The sequence below is a fragment of the Patella vulgata genome, chromosome 9, assembly GCF_932274485.2.
Source record: "Patella vulgata chromosome 9, xgPatVulg1.2, whole genome shotgun sequence".
NCBI classification, from domain to species: Eukaryota; Metazoa; Mollusca; class Gastropoda; family Patellidae; genus Patella; species Patella vulgata.
The window spans coordinates 26695532-26720244 of NC_065887.2; the positions used below are offsets into that span (position 1 = coordinate 26695532).

At 32.4% G+C, this 24713-nt stretch overlaps 1 protein-coding gene across 4 annotated transcripts in view; it reads left to right on the forward strand.

Moving 5' to 3' along the window:
* The window catches only part of LOC126831717 (transmembrane protein 198), a 42095-nt gene that overhangs the window by 11694 nt on the left and 5688 nt on the right, over window positions 1-24713 (forward strand). For 2 of the 4 annotated variants that reach the window (XM_050562363.1, XM_050562364.1), the window contains 3 exons: window positions 10647-10700; window positions 21534-21875; window positions 23875-24438. In XM_050562363.1, coding sequence (XP_050418320.1) covers window positions 21668-21875; window positions 23875-24438 — 772 coding nt within the window. In that variant the 5' untranslated portion in view covers window positions 10647-10700; window positions 21534-21667. Of the gene's footprint in view, window positions 1-10646; window positions 10701-17583; window positions 17603-18829; window positions 18923-21533; window positions 21876-23874; window positions 24439-24713 lie in introns of those variants that run through there. The other 2 variants (XM_050562365.2, XM_050562366.2) reach the window with 2 other exon arrangements.

The following is a 24713-nucleotide window of genomic DNA, read 5'->3' on the forward strand; positions in this document are numbered from 1 at the left end:
TAAAGGCTTATAGCATTACCGGTTGCTTTTCTTCTGACTAAGCAGCATTTAAAGACATTTGTTATTGTGACTATTTTAGCTGAGCTTCGTTTCAAAACACAATACAACAAAAGATATTATTTACCAAATCTTAAAGTGGCATGATCACTTTCACTTAGAAAATATTTTGAATTAGTCTGACCTAATTCAAGCATTTATTATTAGAATTACGACCAGATAAAAATAAAAGGTTGCATGACCCGTTTTAATTTCAGAAGGAAAGAAATCGTTGTTGATCAATACATATTCATATTTCCAGCAGAAAAGAGAGTAATTCTGTTAATCCTGTCCTATTGAATTTGAATGTGTACAGTACATGTATGCTCAAGTATCAAATTCACACCCCTAATAACTGTTACTGACAATCATAAATGGCATCAAACTATCGTAAATGGACTTATTTGATAAGGAAATTACAACCGTCAAATTTTTCGGGGATTGTCCTACGGCAACTACATGTAGTAATGAGAAAGGATTACGCTGAAATTGTACTCCATTGAGCACAAAATTGATGTCCATAAACCAAGATGGCAATATTGTGTATATTCAGTATAATATTATATACAGTAATATAAGTAAATTTTAGGTATATCATTAGAAATAGTATGTTAATTTCTGTAAACAGTATAAATAAAAAGATAATGATATATAATGTAGAATCATGAGTCTTTGACAAAATATATATAATAAACAAAGGAAATAAATACCCTCTTGCATTAGGATTTTTAAGGAGTTTCTCAAAATCAATGTTTTTTCTATACACCTACATTGTTGTCACTCACTCATTGATTGTAAACAGAAATATTGCCCCTATTATCAGAACCACTGTAAGAACTCTAGATTAGCTTATTTTGTCAATCTGACAAGAATCTTTGCTCATGTTTCCAAAATACTGGTACACATTCAAAATCTCCAGGTTTTTTATTAATTTTTAACATGAAGTTATTGATTCTTTGGGCAACTTCCGTTAATGTCTTTAACAAGGACCTCGCTGCCTCCCTTTATAAGACTGATGATGGGCATATTCATTTTCTGTCCTATACATGTACATGTATGTAACTATTTCATTTGATTTGACCTTTTATATACAGAAATAGAGTATAGATTAATAAGGAAAACTTGTACAAATCTGGCTGGTACAAAATGTAGGGAAGAAAAGAAACAATAAAGATGATGTATGTAAAACATGTAGATGTCAGAAAGGTTAATTAACTTATGTGTCCGGTACATTCATATACATGTATTAGTCAGTGTATAATTTAATAATAAGTAAAAGTACATGTTACACTTGTTATATGTCAGCTTATAGGATTGCTGTCAAACACTTTGTGAACAACTCTTTCTTAAAGATACCTTGTCTCGAAGGTATTTATCAGGTGGTTATATCCAGTAAGAGTATGGCAAATTTGGTATACTGGTATATGGAAAGTATAGACACCCAATCTTACTAGAAAAATACTGGATTACCCTAAAAAAAAATACCCATGGGGCAAGCACTGGGCAAAAATGTCAGGGTATCACTAACTGGCAACCCGACTGTTGGCTGCTAGCTTATTGTGTGCTAGCTTGACTGAGGGTGGTGGTTGTTATTTCTTGATCAAATGGTTAGGTTGTTTTGGGAACATTGAAGGGTGTCAACTGTCAACGTACAAAAGACTATGCAATTGATTGACGGAAATAGAAGTTGACAGAAAATGATTAAGAATTTACTTAGGCCTCAATAGTAAGTAATTAAAAATACATTCTGAAAAATGGTCCCTCCCACATTGAATTGAGCTGACAGACATGGCATCTAACAACAGTTTATTTATAGCTTGTAGTATTTCCCAATGAAAACAAATTTTTGACAACGATTTGAAGCAAAGTTTTGATGGATTAATTAGTTTGTATATGTTTTTTGTCCAAATATATCATCAAATCACATAGTTTGTACGCGGAAAAGTATCTTTTAAGGGGTCAATTGTGTGAAAATATTATACTATTATAATAGTAATTTAAAAGGGGAATTAATCGTGTTTAGGTTTGCAGAAAATTTTCCAATTGTTTAAATTGAAATTAAAGGGGGTTGTCTGCTTCTCCTGCAAACAGATACATGTACCAGTAAATGTATTAAATAACCCCAAAACAACATTACTTTTGATATCCCAAAGGGAGAGGCGGACATGCATCATTTTACAGTGTGAAAGACACTTAGAAACATTTATTGTAGTCATGTACAAGAAATACAAATTTTTAGTTTCCATATTTGGTTGGCAATTTGGTTCACAATTCCTTTTACCAAGTGCATGAATAACCATGTCTGTCAGTTATTTCTCCACATTTTGGCCTTTGATTTGCGTGGTAAAACCTACTTTTTTTTATCAATGGATACCTTGAAATCTGGGACTGCTCTTTCAAAAGACAAAACACCTTTACCCCAAATAAAAGAAGGAATGCTCTTTTAAACAAATTTGGCTTTCAGATTTAGAACACCAAATTGAAACAGAGCTGGCCTCCTGTGGTTTGAACTAATTTAGAATAATTATTAGTTTTCAGCCCACCTATATCACTTAATGATACTAAACAAAATGGAACCACAAACCATTTATTTTATTAGTAAAACCCCAGAGATATAAGTTAAGCACATCTTTAGCTTCCAATGTAATAATTTCTTACAGAGCTGAGTTAAATACATAATCAGATGGGAATAGCTGCTGTAGCAATGTATTTCACTTTTTCAGTCGTTTTATTTTTGAAAATGAATTTAGTAGTAACAAGGGCAGTCATTATTAGCTACAGGTTTTTTATGACAGTAATATATAAATAAAAGTAGATGAAATCTTATCTGTACTGTTTGCAGATATTTGAAAAATTAATTTTGACTCTATCTAGAACCCTATGGGGAAATTGGGGACATAAATTGCCGATTCCAGTCATAAATAGCCAATAAATAGTGCTTGGCTGAGATGGGCTGTTTTCTGGGACCAGGTTCCTTTAATGCTTTGGGAACGTTGCAAAGAATGTCCCTATCGAGTAATTCAGCTCCCGTTTGCTCATGGCCGAGAAATAAGACTTTAAATGAACTGTCCACAAAAAGAGTGAATGTGAGTAGTCAGATACCCTTCATTACCACAGGGTAAAAATTATAAGACATTATAAATTGTAATCTCATGTTACCCACGCTTATTACTATATTATGTGGCCCCAAAATCTAGTTCAGCCACCTGTTACATGAATATATCGGCTGTAATTATAACTTTCAGCATTTCAATATACTTATGACATTGTGTAAATGTGCAATTACTACAATTATCTAGTTATTATCAACAAAATTTCCAATATAATATATGCTATTCTTATACAATTTGAACCTAGTTGTGACTTTAAAAAAAAGTATGTATAATGCAGCGGTCATTTAACTTTTAGTACAATGAGTGATTTTCAATTTTCGGATATTTCCAAATTTTTCACAGATTGATCCATGCTGATGTGTACTCAAATTGATTATTTAACATTTAATTAAACAAACCAAATCAAAATACCAATGACTTGGAGGATTCAATCAGATTTAAAATGAGCCCATTAAGTTGCCTCCAACTTGTTTCATAGGGAGTCGCATAGATTGATGAAATTTTCAATTCGTAATATCTTTGTAAATATTGAATGGAATTGTCGTTTGCAAGGCATTCTGAGGCGCTAAAATCAAGCTCAGTCTTTAACTTGTATGTGTCTAACAAGCATGATATAGTTCCATTATTGCAACTCACAAAATGTGTAGACTAATGTCTATGTGGTTTGTGACATACTTTACATTCTGGTCTTATGTAAAAGTATTGATTTTTGTGAACAGGATTTAAAGAATGTAAGCTAGTGTAAATTATTATTTTAGTAGGTAATAAATCAATTCAGTGTGTGCTGTATTATAAAATTGTAAGACTAAGTATACATACATCAGATGTGTGAGTAGAGCATTTAGGATGTCCACTTGTTAATGTCTGTTTTTTGTCATCTTTGATTATATTGTATAATTTATTACCTGTATAGTATTTGTATTGGATTAAGCCAAATAAAATGCAATTGGTTGAAAAATTTGAATTTCACAATTAAAAAATGTTCCTGGAAAGGAAGTATCAAATAATTGTTGATATCGAAAATAAAAAATGCTAACATAACTTAAAGATTTAATTCACAAATTGTGCATTGACCAAATGAAATTTTTCCATTTCAAAATTGAATTTTGTCTCATAAATGAGTTCAGATTAGTGTTAATGTTTTTACATAAAACAACTCAAATTTAATCAGTATTCATACTGCAACAGAAGTGTATAAAACATAATAATGAAATTGCCTGCCTGGCTAATCAAGTTGGTGAAATGATCAAATTGATTCTATATGTTAAAAAATGGGTTGCTTTGAAAGATTTTTTATTCCAAATGTAATTGAAAAATGTTTAAAAAAAGAAGAAAACCCATGTTAAATAATTGATGAAGTAAATGCATGACGTGAAAAACTTGTATTTTAACATTTTACATTATTAAATAAATGATATTTTGGACAAAATACTATACTGACTAGTATATGGGGAACGGGAAGTTATAGCACCTTGAAATTATTACAAATTGATAAATATGAATAAAATAATAATCATTTTCCAGAGGCAAAACATTCAATCAGTTTGACTACTGTGTATGATGAGATTATACAAGTCAACTTATAACTTGAGTCCAGTTAGTTGTTAAATTTTATTCCTGCATTTGATCCTAAGTAGGGTCGCTTGTCCAACCGTGTGGGTTTTCTCTGGGCCCTCCGGTTTCCTCCCACTGGTAAAGACCCCTACGTGCAAGCGCGCGCTATATTGAAATGAAATTGAACCATGTGTTAGTCCGGAAATTACCTAGTTTGATCCGAAGTTTTAAATTCATATAATATCCTGCAATGTTAATCAAATGTTAATAATCATATAAGAATTATTTATCATTTATCTGCATTATTGATTGAAGTAAGGAATTAAAAAGAATATCATGTGTGTACCCTGTTTTTAGAATTCCTAGTGTAAAGTGGACTGCCAGTTTAGATGACCTTCAACATTTTTTTGTTGTGGACTTAACATTCCTATCTGTGCAATAAAAGCTGGCTTCCTGCTGCTGGTCCTATCAAAATAAAAACCAAATGTTTGTCCTGGTGGTCATTTTCACATCAAATATTGTTTTTGGGAGCCAAGGTTTAAAATTGAAAGCATTCCAGAACTGGGATCAGGATGGAAATAATGCTACAGTTCTACGTCCAGAAATTGATGTTGTAGCAAAAATATTTCCAATACACCAATATTTAACGTAGAAATATCTTAAACCTTTCCCTCTTTATGGTGGTGGTTATAATACCTCTAATACTTGCATATAATGACCATTTTGTTTGTAACAAATAACTTGCTGGTTCATACCACAAATAAGTGATATTTTTGAGATAGTTTGGCCAGTAATTTAACAGTACAGTACAATGATCAATTATCTGCTTAGAATTTAGAATGGGAAGTTGGCTGTGTTCTAATCGTTTTCTTTAATTCCCTATGGTGCCATATAACAAATAGGATTATTCTCAAAACAAATGATGGATGCGTAATTTTTTTTAAATTAACCTTTGCCTAAATATAGAAAACTTTCAGAATGTATAAATACTAAAAGTAAAAGTGTTAGATACAAACAAAAATTTCGTTATGCTTTTAAATTAAAACATGGATATGTCAGATCTTTTTACCAACCAATATTTGTTTTTGATTTGTCTAGTGATATACATGTATGGTCTAAAACATGTGATGTCATCGAGTCAAGTGACGTGGTTTCCATCCTAAGCTTTGACGTGACTTTGAGTGAGGATTTTCGCTTGTCCAACCCAGTGGGTTTTTTCTTTGTTCTCATGTTTCCTCCCACAGCTAAAGATTTATACGCACACTAGAATTATCGAAGTAAAAAATGTGTCACATGTTAGTCCCAAAGTGACATATTTTGTGTTGAGTGGATGTTAAATCCCATTTCTTTCTCTCTGATTCAGCTTACCTCAAAAAAGAGAGAATGATGCTAGTTGTACTATTGAAAGGTAATGTCAATGACAAAGATTGAGGTCCTTGTTTTTACTGTAAAAAATGGAGGTGGACTTTAAAATGCTTTGGAGTACTGTTGTATACAGAACACTATTCTACAAAATATTTGACCTTGCATGATCTTTTCATGGTACAAAACATTAGTAGATGTATATAAATGAGATCAATGTCAAAAAACAGTACTTGTTTGCAAAGAGTTGAGTATCATAAACAGGTGTTGTGGCATTAAGTAATGCTAATAATGTGAAAGTGCCAGCATAACCCTGTCTCTATAATTTTGATAGTGTTACTTATAGTAGGTAGTGATACAAAGTAGTAGCATAGAAACAATTTTATTTATAATGTCCCACCGTTTAACAAAACATCTGTGGCAATTATGTTCCAGTGATCATAAACGAGTTGTCAAGTTCACCTTAAAATTATTATATATTTTTGTGTTTTGAACAATATCTACAACATAGATGGGATGTCTGGACACTGGTTGTTTATTAAGTATTATAAATAGGTAGAAGAATGGTGTCTTGTTGAAAGCTCTATACACTGAAAAGATCAATTTCATCATAATATTAGTAATGATCTATACCTATTTTCACCTTATGCTACCACCACTAATGACATTACCACAACTATAGAGCTACTCATTATCTCCTTACCTTAACTTAGTCTCTTTTCCTTAATCTCTTTTTCTCAATTCTCATTTCCTACCGTGCATAAATTTTTGTTGTAAAATCAATTTGAATGGCATATTTTTCTACTTTGCGCGAAGAAATGAACTCATTATTTTACTTAAAAGTAAATACATTTTCAGTATTGTATAGATATGATACAATTTCTATTAGATAAAGGGGGTGGGGATGGCTGAGTGGTATAATATGTGTGCGTAAATCATAATACAAGATTTGTCATTTGTTAGATAAAATGTGAGAAAAAGAGCACCATGAAATGTCTAACCGTCTGGTTTCTCTGCCGGAGATATATCACGTTTCTATTGAAGGAAATCCAAGGCTATTTGAATGATAGTCACAGCTTTATCTATTTAATTCATTTATTATGTGCATAACTAATCACATATGCCTTAAAAAGGTATAAATTTGTATGAATATTGTATAGCATGCATAGTAGTAGAAAGTGAATATTGCAAATAGCTGACAAATGTAATTTATATTTTGACTAAAATCATACAAATAGTTTCTCACCATATTATATACCTGTAATTCAAGGGAATAAGCCGAACCTAGTTTATCTACGGACATGGTATTGATGGTGTTGTATCTTTTAGCTTTTACCCCTGTCTGTGAGTTATTATTCCTTGGACTAATTTGATTATCTTTTCTTGTTTGAAACCAGTTTATTTTAATTTTATTGAAGGAGAACAAGTGCCTGTTCTTAAACTAATTATTTTTAGTTTGCAAATATGAGGTCTTGGATTTGACCCAATAACATTTGTAAGAAGGATAGGTTTAAAACTCTGACGAAGACAACTTTGAATTGTATTAGATAATTAACAGTAAACAAGACTTGTGCCATAAAGATAAAAATAGATCTTTCTGTATAAAAAAACAACTTTTGGATCTATCAATTTTAATCAGTCTTGCTATTATCAAGAAAACCACTTTAAACTAAAAGAACTTGGCCAAAGATAATAGTTATCAAACAGGGATAATATTAGCCATTTTACATAGTAACACAGATTTGAGGTAATCTGATCCTGAATGATGGTCAAAGATTGACCAGGTTAAAGATATATGTGTGACCTGGATTTTGTAGAAAAGATGTGTGAGAATTATGGTTTGTATTATGTGGCATGTATTTACCAATATCTACAGTGGTGTTTGTTTATAGTAGGATATTGTATTATTAGTGTATGGGTACAAGACCATAAGGTACTTGTTATACAGGTCATTAAGTTCAACCCAGTTTAGATACAATATTATCTGGATAGAAATTTTCGGAGCCATAATGTGAGTGGAGGCATTGGCTCCCTAAGCAGGATGTCCGGGTTAAATCCAAGTTTGGCAGAAAACGTCCTCAGTGGTGCAGGACAGAGGGCCTGGCCAGAAGCAGTATCTAGACATTCAGATTTGCCAAAAAAAAACAACCTGACTTTGGTAGTTGGAAGGTTAGGTGGAAAGGCCAATGTCTGGGAAAAATTTCCGTCATACAAGTAGCACATTTATTGTCTTTATTAGCCTGGAAGGTGCAGAAAAGTAGGACGTCAAACCCCATTTCATTTTCATAATGCAAGATATTTTGAATTGAGTTTGAAACCTTTGGGTTCATAAATGAATGGTTCCCTATTTATTGTGATGTCATTGCTGTGTGGTTGAGAATCCAGAGATGAGAGTTTGCAAATTGAACTCATGGTTCTATCAAATGACTGTAGGATTCTTTGAATTTCATCTTGAATTAAGATTTAGAACTTCAGAAGTTACCAAGTACAATGTATTTATTTCAGCTTTTACAAGTTCCACAGATTGTAAAAATTATCAGACATTGACACCACTTTTTATAGGTACATTTTATAAGAGCATAAAGTGGACTGTGTTTATGAAAGTATATTTTTATAATAACATCTGGACAACACATACTGAATACTTGACATGATATACATATCAACAACGGGATATATCTCACATAGATTTATTAATAACTTATGTTATGCTGAAGTTTTTGTTCCTTATATTCCTAGATGTCCAGCTGGGGTATGTTAAGGTAAGCTGATTAGTGTACAGGAAAGGATTTTGGAGAAATTTGTTTTGCGGACAGAGTTCAGGAAAACATTTTCAGGCTATTTTTAGGAATGATGAACAATTAATTTTGTAATTTGAAACAGTAGGTTTATATTACATTTGGATTTTATTACGGACTGGTGCAAATGTACGGATAGACGAGAAACAGTTGTTTTTTATTTGTTTTTTTTTAAATCTTAATCTGTTTGATTTAGATTAATTGTATGATGGGTTTGTCTAATTCAACAATAATGTTGGTTTATTAAGGGTAAATGTTTGAACTCGACAATTTGGGATTGTAGTTTTTAGTTGGTTCTCACAAGTTGTTGTTGGGCTTCACCAAGTGGAAGTTAGCCTGTTCATTTTGACAGATATTTTTAATCAATTTAAAATACATGTATTCGGGAGAAAAAATTCCATGGAAGAGCAATCTTATCTATAAGAATTAGTAAATTTTGAAAATTATTTTTTGTGACACTGCATTCTTTATATGTTGTCATAGCATCAAGGAAAAGCTGCACCTTGGAAACTTGGAATTAGTATCCAAAGTATATCCATTTTGTCTGTATGTGAAATATAAACACAACATATACTTTGAATAATTTGCTTTTGGGTAAAGTGTGGCAGATTCGGGTAGCAGTTCAGTACGAAGTCATGAACACCACGATTTCTTAATTCAAGTTAGTAATTGCATTGCTTCTCACAAGAGATAAGACTGACACATTATATCAAAACTGTCATTAGTCTCAGATGAGATCAACTGATCAAGTTAGATTTTGCAGCACAATGAGAGAGACTAATAGTAATGACAGTGTGAAGGCAACATTGATCTGAACTGATTTGTTTTGTGTACCTTCAAATAATATCTGTGTGAACCCATCCTAGATTTCAAATGGGATAGAGCAGAAGTGAAATTCCCTGTGTTCATCAGTACCTTGACTTTATCCATAGTTCACTTACTAGACCAGTTGTGTGGGTCAATATAGAAGTCATGATGTGTACAAACTTAGTAGTTGCAACTATAACTGAAGTTTCTTGGAGATTTATTGTTAAAGGAAGTCTCCATCAGGAGTAGACAATTGATCACATAAGGGATAAGTATACCTATTAGTTATTGAACCGTGGAGAAAAGCATCATGATGAATCAAGTTTACAGAGTTCAAGAAGTTATTACAAAGATGCTCATTTGTCAATGCTACATTAAACTTGAGTAAATTAATTAATATTAATGTAAGTCTATGTTGATAATCAATGATGATAAAGTATGTCTTGTATGATTGTAAGTAATTTATATAATGTATTGAGATCTAGCCTGATATTGATATTTCTAGCAGTCGACCAGAAGATTGTGACTATTTATATGGCTTTTAGATCATAAGTCTATTCAACATTGAACTGGTCAAAACTGTACATATATTCGGATAATTGATTTTCTGCCATCCTTCAGGAGCTTTTTTTATGGTTTAGAACTTTTATTGGTGTGTGCTTCATAGAGTTACTGATTGCATTTTTGACACATATGTCATATATATATATATATATATTAGTCGCTTATGGATTCATTTTAGTTTGTTCTGGAAATGTTAACTTCTGCAGAAGGCTATGTCTTTTCCTAAGAAGAGTTTATAAAATCATACTGTCCAATGAAAATGACTGTTTTCATTCTTAAAGGATAAACTGGTTTTTTTTGTTAAATACCGTGAAGGAAAATTATGACTTTTCAAATTCAAGGAGTGGTTTAGATTCATTTTAATAATTCCAAATTAATGTTTTGTCTACCATAATTTTCTTTTCTATTTCAGGTTGTCTGCCCTTGTTTTTTGATACCATCTCCATGCACAGTATTAGCATTTTAGGTAAGATTTTTCTTTTTTGACTTTATTAAAGCTGGGTTTTCTTTCCTCTGATTTCAAAATCATGTCACAACAAATTAAACGTAATCTTTGCCAAATGTACTGGACAAATATTGATTTCAGTTGACTTAATCTTATGAGTTTTCTAGGAATCGGCTGTTGAATGCATTGACTACAATGCTCTTATTGGTTTTCAGCTTATCCTCATACAGCTGCAACTCAAAAATTCTAGAAACGTTACATTAAATCCTGTAGTGGCCCATTACCAAATTTAAGATCAATAAAGTACAGGACTATATAAGAATCATTTCTTTAACCCTACATGACTGACCACTTCAACTGAACAATGTTGATTAATACTTGACACTTGTTACATTGACAAAGTATCCAATTACTGACCATACAAGACCGGGACAAACATTGCATCTTTTAAAATGAAAAATGGGCTATTGTTGAATTCTTTGATGAGGACCTCTCATTGAAATGACTTTTAGAACCTGTATATTAAACTACTCATCTGAGCCACGATGTCGCAAGTTAGTATCCAGAGCTACCATGTAGTAGGCACACAATGTACATGTTTAGAAACCGAACTTACAGGGATGGAGAATATAATGAGGTCCTAGATATATTAAACTATAGATTTTAATGTTGAGTGCATGGAAAGGAAATAATAAAAGATTAACTTCACATCAACATATTACTAGGTCATTCTAAGAATTTTGCCAGGATGGTTCTTTTTTTTTTTGCCTTTTCTTGAAGTTTGAAAATTTATAATGAATACTGTAAGTGGAAGAATGCAAGAACACTGCACAGATAAACACAGATAGTACAATTTTTCCATAAAAAAAAAGAAAATTCAAACAGAACGATATATTATAAAATAGAAAGTGATTATAAATTGTGACGTAACAGATTATTACTTGTATGGTACTTAAAAAACCTACTTGGCATTAAATAAAACCTCATCCCTTGTCAAATAAGATAGTACATGTTCCTCCTGATGGTTTGTTATATATTAAGTATTATTTATTAAAGTATATGACACACTATGACACCGTTATAGTAAGCTTATTACTGTAGATTAATTACTTTCTAATTTACCTAATACATTATGAGGTTATTAGGACATGTACTATAGAGAGTACCTGTATGTAAGATGCTATAACATTCAACTAATATCATAGGTTTAATTAGTCACAAGTTCTCATCAAGGTAATATCACAAATTTATTTAAAGAGCCAAAGTTGATTTGGCTGCAATTTGTTTTTATGCCACCACATTGAAATGTGTTTAAATACTGTCATCATCCCTGTCAGTCAGTAGTAAACATGAAATTTATAGGCAATATTTATGTTCTTGAGATAAAATAGGCTATTGATTTTCAATGATTTCTGATCATTACTGTCAGAAGTTATGGCCTTTAATTGAATTGAAAAAACTTATGGATCAGTTTCTTATCTTTTGTAAATGTTTCCAACACCTACGGAATAGTACAAATTGTGACAGCCTTCATGGACTACTTGGACACCATAGTATCTGTGGGCATATGTTTAATTGAATCTTTCCTATTGAAGGCTTGAGTGATTTTAAAGAATATACTTGTTAGGAAATTTAAACGTATTGAAGTTGATTTTATCGATAAGATGATACCATACATATACATGATTTTATGATGATAATTAGGTAGTGAGAGATATCAGTTATGTAAAATTTATACACAATGTTTATGTTCATGGAGACAATGAAGCCCATTGTTTTTATACGCCCACATTTTCATGTGGACGTATATTGTCGTCGCCCCTGTCCGTCCGTCCGTCCGTCCACAATTGTTTGTGAACAGTCTACAGGTCACAATTTTTATCCGATTTCAATGAATCTTGAAATATAGGTTTATCACCCTAAGATCTCGGTTCCTTTCGATATTGGCATCTATCGGACCGTAACTTCATGGATTATGGCCCCTGATTGTACGAAAAATCCTGTTTTTGGCTTGTGAACACTGTAGAGGTCACAATTTTTATCCGATTTTGTTGAAACTTGAAATGTAAGTTTATAACCCAAAGATCTCGGTTCCTTTCGATATTTGCGCATATCGGACCGTAACTTCCTGAATTATGGCCCCTGTTTGTACGAAAAATTGCGTTTTTAGCTTGTGGACCCTATAGAAGTCATAATTTTTATCCGATTTAAAAAAACGAATTATTATATCACCGTTGCACCCTAAGGACGACTGAGTTCGAATTTTGTGAAAATCGGCCCAAAATTGACAGACAAAATGGCCGTCGTTCATTCTCAAATAGCTTAAAAATATGGTAAAAGTAGAAAGAAAAGGGCGATCTTCTAGTTATCCCTGATTTTTTAAGTTACTAGTTTCGTTCGTATTGAACTCTTCAGACTGGTTAGACTCCAAAGGCGGGGGTCTATTTATACTATTCCGAGAATTGGCGGGGTTGGCGGGGTCATTTTACCGGGGTTTGGTAAATTTTGGCGGGGTTGATTATACAGTTGTTTGGTATAATTTGGCGGGGTTGGTATACCGGGGTTTGATATTTTGGCGGGGTTCATGGATATGCCAGGCACCGGGGTTCGGTGTTAATAGTCCCCGTAAATATGATTTACCGGGGTGAGTATTAGGCGGGGTCGCCGAGGTTACTAGATTATATTGCCAGAATGTGGTCTTGTGGCGAGGTTCATGAGTATTCGAATACCGTAGTTCGGTATTGAGGCTCAATTCAGGATTAACCTAAAGTAAGATTTAGGTAAGGTGCGAGGTAGACGTGTCTATACTTCTGCCGGGATTTCGGGCAAAAAGCGGTGAACTAGTTTCGTTCGTATTGAACTCTTCAGACCGGGTAGATTGGATGGGAAAAGAAGGCAGGCCCAGGGCGGGTCTGAGGCCTGGAGGCTATAGTAAGGTAAGAGAAGAAAGAAAAAGGAAAACGTGAAAGGTTAGATGGAATGGTTTATTAAACCGGAAATCAAGCTGGAATTAGTGAGATCAGTAAATGAAAGTTGGCAAGTGAGAAGAGGGTCACGTTCCATTTCAAGTTTATAACCCAAAGATCTCGGTTCCTTTCGATATTCGCGCATATCGGACCGTAACTTCCTGAATTATGGCCCCTGATTGTACAAAAAATCGCGTTTTTAGCTTGTGGACCCTATAGAGGTCATAATTTTTATCCGATTTAAAAAAACGTATTATTTTATCACCGTTACAGCCTAAGGACGACTGAGTTCGAATTTCGTGAAAATCGGCCCAAAATTGACAGACAAAATGGCCATCGTTCGTTCTCAAATTGCGTAAAAATATGGCAAGGTTGTGGACCCTATAGAGGTCACAATTTTGATCCGATTTTGATGAAACTTGAAATACATATTTATAACCCAAAGATCTTGGTTCCTTTCGATATTCGCACATATTGGATCATAACTTCTTGAATTATGGCCCTTGATTGTACGAAAAGTTGCGTTTTTAGGATGTGATCCCTCTAGATGTCACAATTTTTATCCGATTTAAAAAAACGTTTGAATATATCACTGTTACACCCTTATGATGGTTGAGTCTGAATTTCGTATAAATCGGACCAAAACTACCGGACAAAATGGCTGCCCATCGTACGCAAATATTGTACATGTGGTATATCAAGGTTTTGGACCCTCTAGAGAGAAGACACAATTTTGATCCGATTTTGATGAAACTTGAAATGCATTTTTATAACCCAAAGATCTTGGTTCCTGTCAATATTCATGCATATCGGATTGTAACTTCCTGAATTATGGCCCTTGATTGTACGAAAAATCACTTCTTTTTGAGCTTGTTCTCTGTCCATCTCTTGCAAAATGTGGGCGTATCTTGCATGGCAACCGCTTGTTAAATGAGTTCTGATAACTTGAATCACTTCACTTCAGTTATCATCTGATAACCAATCCGATACATGTCTTGTATAATAAATGTTATCATGGAAGAACTAGAAGCCAATCAAATTTTAATTAATTCTGATAATTACTTCTGATAATTACTTCCAAGTGTTATTTATTACTCTTGATAAGTTTTTAACGTCTGGTAATGCCCTGTGAGCTAAAAAACAATATGCGACAACCTTTGCAGCTTTTACCTCTAGTATTGATTGACAAGCAACTCTTTATTTCAAAAATAAAATGATATTTATAGAATACCCATTGTGACTGCTGTAGACCACTGTTTAAATAGAAATTACAACGCACTGATCTTATTTCAAAATAAAACGACTGAATACAAGTCAGTCAGGTGACTTGCCTAACACTCATGGGTTTTCTACAATACCTCTAGCTACTGAAGACTCCTACTGGCAAGTGAATTATTAAAATAATCCTGCAATGACCTAGTTTATAAATTGTGTTGATAGCATTTAGTAATTGAATTGGAATAAAATTGTATTCTATAAAATTGTGACCTGTATAGACCTAGTTTATGTTGAATAAATTATTAAAACCCATTTCTGTCTCTCTTCACATCTTAATATGATGTATTCCAGGTATGACAATTATATTGTCAATTATCTAAATTAAAACTTGTAGACATGCCTCTCTGCTTGTTCTCATTCAATACTGTGTACATGCATGATGAAAGATATTTCACATATAAATTTGTAATAAATCAATTATTTGACAGACCTACTGTATGTGAAGAGCTTAGCTTTACAAATTGTGGATTCAGTAGAAATTGAATTTGTACCCAAAATAGATTATTTCCGTGTAAAAAGTAATCTTATTTCATCAATCGCAGAAGCAATTTTTGAACTATATCTGAGTTTGGTATGATGCTAGATGTAATTGGGTTACTAAAACTAATTTCGCCATCTGTAGTATTCTAAATTACAGATGGGAAAATATGGAGAAATGTCACTGGTTTAGTAGTAAGAGTCTTAATTCTGTAGCAGGTGCAGACATCATCATACTTACTCAGTAAACATGTGTCAAACATCCAATTAAATTTTCTCGACTTTGATGAGAATAAAGTATGGTTTAACCATTCTCCAAATCAAAGGACCAAGTAAATTTCAAACATGTGAACTGTGCAAACGTTAATATTACTTGATGTTATGTTAAAATTACCTGGTGTTGTGCCATTTGTAGGATGTATAAGATCAAAGTAAGTCCAATAACAGTCCAAGATTAAAATTTAGATATCAGATGTTTGCATTGATGAACCAATATTTTGAAATTTGTCGATAAAGTTAATTTTGATTTAAGGAAAATATTGAAATGTTTAAGCCTTAAGTCCTCATACATAATGTGAATGTATTATTTCTCCTTGTTGACTACATACATGTATAATACAGGATTAAAACTCAAAATTGTCTGGAAGCAGCATTTTATTATTCAATCTAACAGAAGTTAAATTATTTATCATTGTTGACTACATACAAGAATAATACAGGATTAAAAATCAAACTTGTCTGGAAGCAGCATTTTACTACCGGTATTCAGTCTAACAGAAGTTAAAGTTTGGATTTAATCAGGTTTGATATTTCTTTCCTCTTTAAAGATCAAAGATAAATGACAATCAAGAGTCTGGTTTCAGAAAGATCAATCTGGAGATTTGGTAGCAGACATTCTGTGTCTCTGTCATCTTGATAAACTGTGTGATTATAGAGATACTCTTAATTTATCTAAATCTAATGACTTCTATTAAAAGATTATTTCAAAGAATCAATAGTTTATACACTTACTCCTGGAAATATCTCAGAAAAAAAAAGCTATGGCATAGATAGGTATAAAGATATATTCCTTGGAGGATAATCAGGAAATATTTTCCACCCTCAACAGTTAACTCATCATACACTGTCGTTTGTAGGGGTTTACAGAAAAAAATGAGCAGGGTGGGTGTGGGTCCTGTTCCAACATGACTGACCCCCACCCCCCTTGAAAAATTGAAGTTGAATTCCTTGCATCTGAGGCCATATTTGAACGAAATGTACCGGGTATTCTTTTAAATGTATAGGCTGTCGTTTGTAGGGGTTTACAGAAAAAAATGAGCAGGGTGGGGGTGGGTGTGGGTCCTGTTCCAACATGACTGACCCCCCCCCACCCCCCTTGAAAATTTGAAGTTGAATTCCTTGCATCTGAGGCCATATTTGAACGAAATGTACCGGGTATTCTTTTAAATGTATAGGCTCTCTCTCCTAGGTCTTCCTTCTATAGGCTCCACATCAGCTGAGGGGGCGTGACCCTCTGGCCCCCTCCCCCCCTGGACATGCACCAGCACTGAATGAATTTGTATAGCTTGTTACTTTTTGGGGGTATAAATTTGGTTGGTTGATCTAATGTGCGTACTTTAAAGATCATACATGTAAGGTCTGTCATTGAGTCAAGTGGTGTAGTTTTGATTCTCTGTTGGTACTTGGTAAGGAGTAGGGTTGCCTGTCCAACCCACTGTTAATGACCTATGCCGATCAAATTATTGAATCATATGTTTGTCCCAAAATAACCTTGTTTTGTGTTGAGTGGACATTAAACCCCATTTCTCTCTCTCTTCTTGGGTATAAATTGAATATAACTGCTGTTTGAACTTAATCTTTTTCTGGACTCCCAATACTTTCTATCCCACTCTGGTATATTTTGTTTTAAGAATTGGCTCTTAATACTTGATTACATGTCTATAGATATATATAGGGTCAAGTGATGTCAGCCTGAATCATGATGAACTTTAACTTTTTAGAAATAATTAGATTAATATGATATTAATATTGTAGTCTGACACAAGTCAAACAATTTTCATTTCAATTTATAATTTCATATCATACGATTTTTCGAGAACGTTGCCTTTTGCCATTTATAATTGTAATCTGTGTCTGTGTAAATGTCAAAAGACGGGCTCTGATTTTAGTTTATGATAAAGTGTAAAACGAAGCACATCAGAGGTAAACCAGTGATGTACATGTATTATTATAATTTAGTTATGTGATTATTATTACCATTTTTATGAAGGAATGTAGTTGGATTCTGTGGCTTGAACATACCGTATTGATCAGTAAAGTAACATTTTTATACATGTCTTTATTATTTGATGCTATATTCTAAAACTGCTCAGGCTGTCAATATATTGAGTTAAAACTTTCAGACATGGTAAATAGACTTTTCTTTGCATTTTGATGTTTGATTTGCATATATATGTCATGTGAAATCTTGGACTGCTCCTTTAAATAAATTTCTTATTACACAATAAAGTCAACTGCACCTTTGTGTTGATATGCGCCCATTGCAAAGGAATGGCTTTTACTTGTCATAAGCATACTGTTTACTATGTAAATATGTATGACTTATGATTAAAGGGTATGGAAGAGAATTCGACTAGGAACTAGGACATGAAGAAAACATGTTTCATGTTAGTTGTTATAAAATGATACAATGCCTTGCAAATTGGAAAAGTTTACCAATTTTGATTGTTTTTCAGATATCCAACTTGAATATGTCATATCGTACGTCATAAGGCATAATTCTATTTTAATGAGTACTGGTATTGAAAGACTTTATTGTTTTATAATCTCCATAAATAACTATAATAAAATAATTCTCCCTGACAAGACATTGTCAGTTTCTATAAAAGTTATAATATTCAGTTAATATTCCAGTCTTAGAGTATAATTTGAGTGAAATAAAATTAAAAAATCCATTTAAATATAATTTTTTTGATTGTATATTTTGATATATTGAGTATAGTATATCTGATATCAGTTTAGTTCATCATTTAAATTTTATCTTTTTTCTGGAAACCTACAGTTGGGCTACGTGGGAGTTACTTTTTCTTAAATTAGGTCTACTTCACCTGTGTTTCTGCTGTGTATAAATTAGGTTGATGGTGGTATTCATAAAATTATAGGAAATAAGTGCACTTTCCTTATTTCATGAACAATTAATTTCTATCAAGTATATAAATATGAATGATTAAATGTATTGATTTATAGAAATGTCTCATAAAGAGTTATATGTAGGTAAAATACACATCTACAGACATACCTGACTATGTAACCTATGACTCATACTTTAATATGTAACAGTAAATAAATGACATATAGGTACAGCCAATACTTATATAAGCTGACATAATCAGTTAGAATTCAAATCAAACAATCTTGGTCGTGTGTTAAGGCGAGTTTCATGTTTGTGTTCAGGATTTAATAAGCTTATTAATTTGGATTAAAACATTGTTGTCATTGGAATAGTGGTTCAGGTATCTTATGGTAATGTAAATTTTTATTTGGCACATGAACAGTTTATTATCAAGATAAATATAAATACGTTTTGAAACCTTGTTCACATTTTATTTCATAATCAAATGAAGTGTTTGCAAACAACTAACTTCAAAATATTCTACAGGCCTTTGTTCTAAAGGCATGACCTAAAAACCTAAAATGACCTATAAATGGAGATAATGGTCTTGATATTGTCATTTCTTCATTCTTGGTGAAGTTCAAAGAGGAAAACACTCCAATTCAATTCAGTTTTTCTGAAGATAATCTTACTGAAAGTGGATTCCTCTTAAATCTGGAATTGATTATTTCTTCTCTCTAGATTTTTTTATTTCGTCACATTGAACTTTCAACATTTAGCTTTTCTTTTTAAAAAAAAATACTGGAAACTCATTTTGTGTGGTGATATATTTTCTGGTTATCAATTGTGTACGTTTTCCAATACCAAATACTGGTTCAAAGATGATCATGAATTCTTGATCATGGGAACCTAGTATGTTCACAGTGTTCGGCCAGCATCCGTCTGCCAGCAGTTGGACGATATGATTAGAAATATTATTTAATCAATAAACATTGACCGTATAGCATAAACGTTCTAGACTAATACATAATCATAGAAATAGTTAACCAGTATAAACATATTATACAAATAACTTTCTTTTCTTATAATTTATATCAATTGAGATCCATTGATTTCCTCGTTGGGGTTTATTGAACTGGGAAACTAGTATTTGAATGAAGTTTTGATAGTGTCTGTATTGGTATTGAGTCAGTGGGTACGTTTAATTTATTTGGATAGACCATCACCATTCGGTAAATACACAGTAAATTACTCAAATTGAGTTGAATGGTTAATTTGTAATATTGGTACTTTCATCTATTTCATCTCTAATTACCTTGGTTTAATAGAAAACGACTGACTGGCTTTATTTGGGTCCTGTTACATTAAACATCAGATTTTGATCCTTTATTGTAAAATTGCTAGTCAACATAAGGAAATTTAGAAAATAAAATAAAGTCTGTTTAAAGTAGCAATACTGTTTTTAATTTATATAAACCACCGACATCTAGTCTAGACATAATATATTATGGTTATCATCAAACTTTTGATTTACAAGTCACCTATTTCTCAAATATAATGTTTGATAACTATAATTCTTCAATAACTAAAATGATGTTTATTTACAATAGGCTACACTGGCAGGATAAACAATAGGAATCATTAAAAAAATGTTGAATTCACAGCACTACAGAGCAAGAGTCTGTCACAATTTCTAATTGTGGATATTCAACAGTTAGTATTATTAAAAAGCCGATTAGTGAAGACAAATTATTCTAGCTTGCATATACTTATTGCTACTTATAGTAGAGGATTTTCCAGATGCAATATTTACCAAGAATGTTCTTTATTGTTTAGAGTGAGCATTTCCAAATTTTAAGGAAAAAGTTTGTTGAAAAGTCTTTTTTGTGCCTGGATAAATTTACAAACATCTTTCCAGGAAAACAATGTTTGAATTACGAAAAAATGGACGTGTGTTCTGTACCGGTATTCTCATGTACTCCAATATAGGTGTTTTATAAACTTTTAGCTTTATTTTTGCCTTCTATCTACTGTCCACAATCCGTTGTATACCTATGGATTTGATAAGCTAAATATATCTTATCTGACCATTTGACCAATAATCCATCTCATCCCTGTTGGTTTTAATTCAGTTTCTACTGATAGATGGCTTCCTTGTTAGGTTGGAGATATTTTCCATGCTAATTTCTATTGATAACTACATGTATGCTTTAAAATGATTGGTGGTATTGCCACCGAATAATGATTTATAGGAAAGGAAAAGTCTGTTGTTGTTTTATGGGCAACTGGCATCAAATCCTCAGAAAATCTTGACCTTTTTTCAGTAAAACAACCCCACAGACTTGAGTTCAAGCTGTCCTAAAACAGATTCACAAAGGTTTTTGTGTTCATACAAAGACTTACATTCATTACATGGTTTGTACACACACCAATACATTTTGTCAAGGTCTTTAAAAGCACAACTGATATAAAGAAGGGCATTATGGGCTAGGGAGTTTTGCTAAGTAACAGCTGTTAATTTCTCATAGGTCAGAAATCTACTTTAACCTGGTACTATAGTCTTCTTTTTACCTAAAGTAGTACAGATGGTTCTCTTACTCTTAGTCACTATTAAACAAGTCAAGAGGTATTTAGCTGTAATTGCCACTTTAAACAGAAAATAAATAAGCACCTTTATTTGAAACTGTTTACAGAATCTGAATACATTATCTGAGCAACAATATCAGTCGCCTTCTTCCAAACATAAGAAGAAATTTTTCAGTGTTAATTATTTGTACGTAGTCCATATCCCAACATCTTGTTTCAAGTTTCAAGTTTATATTTTGAACTTTAGTTGATCTAATGGGGTGGTAGGGGTTGTAATCATCAATAAGCCCATTGTCTTGACTACCACACTAAGCCTTGTGATAACTTTGTCAAGCGAGGTAACATAATCTTGCGCAAATTGTGTATTTGTATCAAAAGCCAAAGGTAAATTTTACTCAGAATGAAGAACTAATCGAATGCATTGTGTCCTTTCAGGAAGCTGGTAGACAACAATTTACTGACTATGGTTGCCTCAAGAGTAAACAAATAATGAACGTTCAGTAAGCAAATGATTGTTTACTAAAGTTGGAAGACAACTCATTTGATGTTTGTTGATAGATTGATGTGATATGACAAGCGCACAGCCAACTCCAGGGACCAGCACACCCTCATCCAGTATGGAGGATACAACGGGACCCAACATTTTTACATACAACTCCACTCCCTGGATCCCTCCGGAACCTGATATTTGCCACCATATTGATACAAATTACAGCATTGCTCCAGCCATAATAGTTGTAATGTGTTTTATTTTTGGGATCTTGTATACATTTTTTGGTAAGAAAATTGGATGATTTAAAATTAAAAAATTATTTAACATTTTAATTGCATGCCTAATTACCCTCTAATTAACATATGATTTTATTTTTATGCTTCTAACTTCTCATGCTCTAGTATGTATTATTTAACCCGATCATCAAACTTAATTCTTAATGCTAAAACATAATTTTTGTCATTATTTGATTAGAGAGAAAAATTGAATAATTATTATATTATGTAAGAAATTTTTCTTGAAATATTTCTCAAAATTTCTAATACATGTACAAGTATTGCTTTAATAATCCTAGGACAATTTATGTATTTTGAAATTACTTGGGTTGACATAAAATATTTGTAACTGTCCTGTTAATTTTTCTACTGTTTTCTTGTATTCATTCATTCATTCATTCATTAATTTGTTGATTTATTCTGTCTTGTCATGTCTTTGATTCATTCTGTCATTTCATGTCTTTGATTCATGCATGCATCACAAGTCTTTGTTTTATTTCATTGAAATATTATGTGTGTTGTTTGTGTTCTATAATATCAAGTATTGTTTATTGGTATATGGTATATAATTTGTGTTGAGTGCATGGTAAGTTTTTATTTTGCCTTTCTCATTTACTGTCATGTGAGTATTTCTTACAAATATTTGTCTTGTCTATTGTGCATGTTTGCTTGTTAAAATACCATGTTATCATGTCTTGATGTTATGGTGTTATCTTTGCTTTATTATATATCCATCTAACAATTAACATATCACTAGATCTTAAAGCAATTTTATGATTGGAAAGTGTTTCAGGCCACCAACAGGCAGTTGTTAAAAATAGAGCATATTTTCATTGAAAGATAGTTACTTTAAAGACTGTAGTTTTGCTGTAGTTCTGAAATATTTGATGAAAATGTTGTGAATTCTTAATCCAATGTTTTATGAAAAAATGAACTCAAAATTGCCCAATTTGTCATTTAAGGGCTAAGAATATGATTTGATGCCACAGATTGTACAATCTATATGTTCATGATGTTTTTATTACGTTAATATATAGATGGCTATTTATTATTTAGAATGGAGGAATGTTTAACATGCTGTTTTGATTCAGAAAAACTGTGAATGAATCGGAAGTGCCAAATTAGTTGTAGATTATATCTCATAATTGTCAATCAGCTGTATTTAGCAATATATGTAGAATTGTTTGTAGCTGAGTAAATTCCTAATGATTTTTCAGTGTAGTTTCCCCTTGTCAGTGGTGCATGGTGGATGGTGTCTAGTCATATGAATAGGATGAAAAAATGATGTTGCATGTAAATGTGGGTGTGCACATAAAATAACCCTGACACAGTTTGAATTCACAATAAGAGTAGGCCATCGCTCCGCTGTCCAGGCAATACTGACTTTCCCCCATCTTCATTAGCCTGTCTGTTGTAGAAAAGTAGAACATTAAACCTCATTTCATTTCAGAATATGAAAAATCGCAAGTTGACAGGCTAGTGAAGTTGCTTAATAAGGTTTAATCATTTGCAAATTTGTACTTGAGAGCTTAGTTTAATTTTTCTGGTCCATGAAAATTTATGAACAGCGGGACCCTATACTAAAAACAAGCTCCCTCTCGACATATCTATCAATCTATCAAGTTTGTTTCGCTAGGAGTCCAAGTTGTGGAGTTGTCATAATTATTACCAACAATAAACCATTAGGTAGTGAATAATATTCCTCACCACAGGGAACACAATTTTTGCTGGTACTGTAAATGGACTTGTGTAGTTTGCTTTATAGATATGGCATTTTAAAAGTGTGTAGGCCTGCATACATGTATGTATCACCAATATCAAAAGATATTTTGAAAATGTGTTTATATTACCTCATTTGGATAAATTTCCGACTACATGTAATATGTATTGAGGAAATTCTTTTGAAATTCAATTAGCTTTTTTCAGGAAATAAGTTGTGTAGATTTTCTGTTTGATTTTGAAATCCTTTTGATGACACTATTCTAATATTATCAATTTATTTTTGTAGGGTACAGATTATTTAAAGCTGTTATGTTCCTGACAGGATTTATATTTGGATCTGTGTTAGTGTATATGATTTGCTTAGAGGAAGACATTTTACCCCCAGAAGGAAATGCTGGAGTAGCCATTGGCGCAGGAATACTGTGTGGACTAATTACAATGCTTGTGCAATATGTAGGACTATTTTTAACAGGATTTCACCTTGGAATAGCAGTAGCAGTTGGGGTCTTAATTGTTATAGAACAATTTTATCACCCTGAAACAAAATGGATTCCAATTGGAATACTCGTTGGACTTGGATTATTGTTGGCTGTGTTAATTTTAAAATTCCAGAAAAGTATGACAATTCTTGGAACCAGTATTTTCGGAGGAGCTCTAATGATTGCTTGCCTGGACTATTTTATCGAGAAATTCCTTATCGTGATGTATGTATGGGACCGTATTAAAGGCAATGTGTCTGGTCCTGTGTGTTGGTATAGTTGGCTAATACTAAGTTGTTGGCCATTTTGTTTTTTGGTTGGAACTTTAACTCAGTGGAAAATAACTGGACAAGGAGTGGACCACAGACAAGGTAATTTACACACAATTATCAGTATTGGGATTACAGATTTTAAACTGAAATTTACTTTGGAAATGGCTGATATAAATTAATCCATATATCAAAACAAAGCTGTGATTGGTCAAAATATCACCTTTCATTAACAAGTCTTATTAGCCTCAAAATGAACTTTGTGAAAGCGGTGTATAGTTTTATACAGTAAAAATGTATCTCGGAATTCACCTTTAGCCACTCTTATGTGACTTACCATAAAATAGTACTGGCTACTTTCGGTTTACTTGTATGAC